At 30.4% G+C, this 6783-nt stretch overlaps 3 protein-coding genes across 3 annotated transcripts in view; 2 read left to right on the forward strand and 1 right to left on the reverse strand.

The window, feature by feature from the left end:
* LOC123881211 (gamma-aminobutyric acid receptor subunit delta-like) overlaps positions 1 to 6783 on the forward strand; it is a 41986-nt gene that overhangs the window by 26840 nt on the left and 8363 nt on the right. The window lies entirely within an intron of this gene.
* LOC123881220 (mitochondrial inner membrane protease ATP23 homolog) lies at positions 598 to 4453 on the reverse strand. Its single transcript, XM_045929917.1, has 5 exons — positions 4111 to 4453; positions 3543 to 3588; positions 3389 to 3470; positions 2381 to 2605; positions 598 to 1447 (listed from the first exon to the last, which is right to left on the reverse strand). Exons 1-5 carry the CDS (start codon positions 4334 to 4336, stop codon positions 1253 to 1255), a joined length of 774 nt encoding a protein of 257 aa, XP_045785873.1. The 5' UTR covers positions 4337 to 4453; the 3' UTR covers positions 598 to 1252.
* Positions 4794 to 6608, forward strand: LOC123881216 (protein-lysine N-methyltransferase EEF2KMT). The gene is made up of 5 exons (XM_045929911.1): positions 4794 to 5151; positions 5318 to 5635; positions 5758 to 6016; positions 6166 to 6378; positions 6491 to 6608. The coding sequence occupies exons 1-5, from the start codon at positions 5068 to 5070 to the stop codon at positions 6592 to 6594; spliced, it is 978 nt and encodes a 325-aa protein (XP_045785867.1). The 5' UTR covers positions 4794 to 5067; the 3' UTR covers positions 6595 to 6608.

Consider the following 6783-nt stretch of genomic DNA (forward strand, 5'->3'; position numbering starts at 1 on the left):
GATTGATTATTATATTAATTTCGGCTATAACTAAGTATAATGAAGATATGTTAAGTATTTAGACATGACTAGTTGTAAATTTTCTAGTCACTATTATAATTAGCAATAAATTAGAATAAGGTTCGATTTGTTATATTCATTGTTGCTTTATATTTGCTGTAGAACCAGTCATATTAAAGCACAAAAAGATATATGCACAAAATCAAAATTATTGAGATTTTTCTTGAAAGAATAAAATCATAAATTTTATATTGGCTCTGAATGTTATAGTCATGCCATTTTTTAATAAGTATTTTAAATATTTTTTTACGGCTTGAGATTCACGGGTACCACATGGCGTAAAAATATTATTTATTAACCACTTTATTGAAACATCTTGTGGTAAATCAAAAAAATGGATAGCTAAATAATCAATTTGTGCCTTTTTAATAAAACTATTGAATAAAACATGCCTTTTGATTGTACTTAAAATTATATTAAAATATTATAAGTATAACTTTTACAAAACTGTTATGGTCCAGTATTGAAATTTTGATTTTAATTTAATTAGTCAATACTTATAATAAATGTAAATATTTGAAATAAAAGACATTATTTTAAATAATTAAATACCTCTTTTATTGATACTATAATATTATACTTACTGCAATTAATATATAACTACATTTTAACAATACATACATATCTACATACTGTGACTATCTACAATAATATTTTCACACCTAATTCTAATAGCACTAACTTTGTCACATAGACCCAAAAACGTCTCATTTTTTTGATGGAGTCAACAATTACATCAAAATACTAAACTAAGACGCAATTTCGGACTCTCCTCGGATCAATCAAAATTACACTGGATGGAGCTATAACTTGTCCAAGCCAAACTGAATCTCAATGTTTGACTGAAGTCAATCAGAACGTTCTAGTTAGACACTGCATTGTTATTTAAGTTAAATATTAATAAATTTTATTAATCTGGTTAGATATTTGGGAATAACTGAAATATGTCATGTGTACAGAATGAACAGAGGCAGAAAATATCCAGAATCATCATTTCGTATGTTTTTAACAATTATCTTATCAATTTACAGACTTACATGTAACTAATATAGTTTTGTTATAATGTTATATTGATAAAAGTGATGTGTTGTATTTGCCATACTAAAAAATTGATTAACATTTTGAAGCTTTTACTCCATCCAGTATAATAATAGATCTGAGATTTATTTCACCCGTGGTTTGTTTTTTAAGTTTATACATATCCATAATATGAAGCTTCCCGGTATGCTCGGTCCATGTCTTCTGAATTTCTCCTTATTCGTCTCCCTATTGGTTCTAAGTCCTTGTAACACTTTGGAAAGACTTTCTCTATTATATCTACTGCTTCTATCTTGCCAATCTGACGCACAGCCAATACTGAGTACAAGGTTTTGGTTTTGACACAATCCTTAAACAAAAGGCATTAATTAGAGTGCGAGCAGGAAGGGAGCTATCAGAATAAATGTAAAATTACAAAAATACATTCTTGGTCTTTTTTTTAAAAAAAAAAAAAGAATATTAGCCGTGTTAAATGACTAATATTCCCCTTTCCTCTCCAATTAAGCATCAGGCTTGTGCTAGGAGTAGGTACGACAATAGTGCAACGGGCGGGGTTTGAACCGTCTACCTTTCGGTTTTCAGTCCACTCCTTTACGGGTTGAGCTTTTGTTTCATTAGTAATTTTTTTTATTGTAAATGTTACAATAACACTTAAAGAAGCCTTTTTTTATTCAGCTAAGAAAAGCTATGTTAAAAGTGGTGATAGGCTAGTGGTTAAAGTGGATAGTCTGGAGTCTGATCATTAAGTTTTCGGAGTTAGTATGTCAAGCTTTAATGAAGATGGAAATCATCTTGAGTTAAGCTCCATTGAGAGTTTTCTATAATGTTCTTGAAGATGTGTAAACCTTCTTGATCTGAGAAGAGATCCATCCTCAGTAGGGAGTAGCTCGATGATGGTATATACTTTGAAATGATGACGATTAGGGAAGAAAAGTAAATTATACTTGTGCAAAGCTAGGGTGCTTCAACTAGCCTAAATATTTAATATATAAAAGGAAAAGGCAACTGACTGACTGATCAATCACACCCAGCTCAAATTACTGGACGGATCAGGCTTTTTGCCATGCAGATAGCGATTATACAGTAGGCATCTGCTAAAAAAAGATTTTTGAATATACAACCCTTAAGGGGGTAAAATAGGGGGCTGAATTTTTTTTATGAACTAGCTTTTTTTTATAGACTAGCACTTAGCTGCAATCAGATCTGCTGGCAAGTGATAATGCAGCCTCTTGACTTAAAGTTACCCATATTAAAAGTGGAGGGGATAAAGAAATAAACATACTTGATGTGCTTGTTTAATCTTGGTCCAAGACGCATCCCCCTGTGACCAGGCGCTAGTGAATGAGCAATGAGTGAGGTTGGCAGCCCGAATCTCGGTACAAGCTAAATGCTCCATATTTTTGAAGTCTAGATTGTTGCGGCAGTAGTCGAACATGTGGATCATCTCGTGGGCTAGCACTCCTTGTACCATACCCTTTCTTGTTGATACATTTTGACAAACAACTATCTGAAATTTAAAATAAAATTTACTTCAACTGGGAAGACCTTCATACAATATTATAATATTATGAAGTAGCCAGTAACTTTGTCCAACATCATGGATTTAGGTTTATTAAAATCCTGCGGAAACTCTGAAATGCCAAGACAAAAAGAAGCCTATCTGTCCCTGAGGTACCAAATTCTGGACCAATCTATTAGAAATAAATAATAATAATAATTAGTATATTAGTATTTTTTTTTTAATTTCCATTTATAAATGTTTTCTAAGATCCTTTGTTCTTACATTCTAGGATTTCTAGCAGAAGTCAAGGAGATTACTAAGTTGTTTTTGTTCATATCCTTTCAATGTTTACAATTTATATTTTAGTTTTTAACTTGTTGGTGAAGGGATTCTCCCAATTGTGAAGTAAGTGGTAACGTAGATGATGTCTCACACTTGCTACTGGCATGTGTTCGGAATCACAATTTGAGAGAAACACTAATGTGTGAACTAAATTTAAATTTTAGGAATATTGTTATTTTCAACTGTATTTTAAACAAACCTTTGAGCGTTTCGGCAATGAAAGTTAATAAATTTGTTAGTGATTCTCTCAAATTGTTGTAGTTTTAGGTATATACCTAGTTTAATTTTAATTTAGATTGTACCAAGATTTTAGATTGTTGATGGAGCTGGCACACCATAGGACACCTATAAAAGGCCCTTTAAAATAAAAATAAAATTAATAATAAATAGAATAAAAAAAATAAAAATAAAAAGTTTTTGGTGCAAGTTTAATAATTAAATCTTTACCTGGTTCAACTGGGGATCATAACCTCCACTGACAGAATAATCACAGACCTCGCATGAGATATGTCTCCGAATATCAACAGGGCTGTAAAATAAATCTCATTAAACTTTTCATAAGCACCAGTACTAATATAAATAATAATTTCCATAAACTAACCAACCAGAGCTTCTGAGTGCAGCCATCATTACTTTAACTATTGAACCTGAAATGAAAAACAACCATGAAACATAATATAATAACCAAAGTATAATCTTATTCTACTGCCATCTGTCTGTTATCGTAATATTGTTTTAGACTTTCAGATAAAATATTGAACGGGAAGCTGGAAGAAATCTCTGTTTAGAGATAAGCATTTCTCAATCCAACTTAAATTTATTATTATTACCTTGTAAGTACAATTTTGGTACATGAGAAATAAAAATAAATAATAACTAAAAATTTGCCACAATAACATAAGAAAGGTATAAAACGTGTGTTTGTCTATCTATTTAAAACTATTTACATTTGTTACAATTAAATAGGTACTAACTACAAATTATTGTGATGAAATACACAGAGATTTTGTATACCTACTGGAAATAGGTAATTTATATGATGGAAAAACATTAGATTACACTAGCAAACCGGAATTCGAAAGGAAATGTCGCGGCTAACAGCTAGCTACCTAGTTAACAATAAAACAAGAGAAAAAATTCTGAATATATTTTTAATGCTAGATACTCACTATTTTTAACACAGTCATACACATGTTTCTCACATTTCGCTTTCTCTATACCTTCTTTGCCTTCCCTACCTAATAATATATTGGAAATTTTTGGTTTAAATATCCCTCTCCTTTCTGGATACAAATCATAACCCCAGGCTTCTGTATTTTCATTGGTACTTTGTTCATTTTTGGGTCCACTATTTTCTCCATTTTGCGGTTGAACATTAGGTTTATCGTCAGACATTAGGCCAGTTCCTAATTATTAACACAGTTATGTTAAAAAATATAAAATAAAACGTTTTATAATTTCGGTTTATTTCTAACCTCAGACCAGTACCTAAGTTTTGATTTCTAACCTAAGAATTTGTAATTGTGTCAATGTCAAATTAACTAACCATAGACAAAACTATTGCAATGGTAACAGATTAGTAAAAGATGTTAGGCCTGAAGCACATATAAGACATGACAGACCTCGAGCAATTCTATCATGAAAAGATAGTTATTAAAGGATAGAATAAAACAATATAGCCGCTAACCCACTTTAGAGAACAAATTATTTATCAAAATTACAATATTTTTTTCAAAACCAGAATAATATAATTAATGCATAAAAGAGTGAATGATCTGATTGACGCGAGTCGCGTAACACGACGCCCCATCCTAAATGGCTAGTAATAGTACCAAAGAGTATAAGTCATAGGTATAAGTTTAACCCATGTTTAACCTAGCTACGTCAACAATATTCAAATTTCAAATCTTCGAAAATCGAAAATGCATTTGTGATGCATTTCTCCCAAACTCCCGTAGTGATTACATACTCTTTGCAAACTCCTCTTTCCTCTCTTTTACAGCAGTGCCTAACCTAAAATCTCTAAAAATAATTTTAAACAATAATTTAACAAATAATAATAGTAAACTCATTTTTAAGTTTCATTTAAGTGTTTTATCACAAAATACGTCTATTACATTTTAAACATGATAGAAAATTACAATATTGATGATATGACATTTGAAACCCTAGTGAAATCATTTTTCAAAGGGTATCTGCCGGATCTTAAAGTAAGATAATTTCATCGATGTATAATTTATATAATAACTTAAATAATGTTTACTGTATAAATTGCTTTAAGATAATACTTTGGGAAATCAAAAAAAATAATATTTCATTTTACCTTCCTGCTTGGTAAGTCTACCTACCATATTTTTAAGTCTTTTTTTGTTTCAGGGAGAATATTGCAAAGCTATGACTTGGGAAATGCAAGAAAAGTTTCTGAAGCAGACAATTCATAGTTCTCTTTTTAAAAAATATCCTGGTAGTCCAAAATTTAGCAGATTATTTTTTAAAAAGTTAATAGAATATTTAGAGCCAGAACAAGAAGTGCATGATGATGTTTATGAATTTTTATGTTCCATAATGGAAAACAACGAAGATAGTTTCAGCTATCGTCATTACTTAATAGACAATAGTTTGGATAATATAGTGACAATAAGGGAAACAAAAAATATGGTCTTAAATGGTACTACTGGTTTGCGGACATGGGAGGTACTGGTATAGGTATCTTGCTTTTTAAATCTGATAGTTCTGATACACTTCACTACTTTTGCCATTGTTACTTTTACAAATTGAAGTAATAGGTATATAGCTCACACTGATTTTTTTTTCAGGCAGCATTTATGTTATCTGATTGGGCTCTGTGTAACAAAAAAATATTTTTAAATAAATCAGTACTTGAACTCGGTTCTGGTGTTGGCTTTACTGGTATAACCATAGCAAAGCACTGTGATGTGAAATCTCTGCTGATGTCAGACTTCCATGCTGATGTATTACAAACAATAAATAATAATATTCTAATAAATTTTCCTGAGTCAAGATCTGAGCACAACAATGAGCTAACCATTTATAAGAATAAACAAAAAGATATAGGTAGGTACTGCCATACTGCTAAAATTTATTAAAATCTGAATATACCTTGTAGTAACCATGGCAAAAAATAGACAATGATAGATGAACAATGCATAGAATACAATATTAAGTAGGTACACATATTTTATTTTATATTATAATATTTTCAGGTGTGATAAAACTAGATTGGAATGATACTGAAACTCTGCAGAACTTGAGACCAGACATTATCCTTGGGGCTGACATTGTGTATGATCCATCAATAATACAACCCTTGATATCAGTTTTTGATTATTTCCATAGCAGAAACAAATATGTTGATATATATATTGCGAGTGTGATACGAAATGCTGATACTTTTAATAGATTTTTGAAGATTTTAGGTAGGTACCTACATATTTTTTTAAAGTGAATTTGAACAAAGCAAATATTTAGCCAAAAGACCAAAATTAATCTAATGAAATAAATTATTATAATTTTATATTTTCTTTTCAGAAATCTCAAACTTCAAGCACACAGAGCTAACTTTCACAGGAAACGTAAACATAGAATGGGATGAAAATTTACTGTGGTGTTTGTTGAGGATTAATAAAGAATAATTATTTTACTATTATTATTGCATTTTTCTTAATCTTGAATAAAATTACTAATGTATCCATGTGTTGATACATTCAAAACCTATAAGCTACTTTTGACTTCTTATGCATGTAGGTAGATACTAACTTATACGGGTTTTCTGATAGGGTAAGGAATAAGGAACCCCACGGGAAGAAAACGAAATTCCACCT

Source organism: Maniola jurtina, chromosome 3 (genome assembly GCF_905333055.1).
Source record: "Maniola jurtina chromosome 3, ilManJurt1.1, whole genome shotgun sequence".
In the NCBI taxonomy this organism is placed as follows: Eukaryota; Metazoa; Arthropoda; class Insecta; order Lepidoptera; family Nymphalidae; genus Maniola; species Maniola jurtina.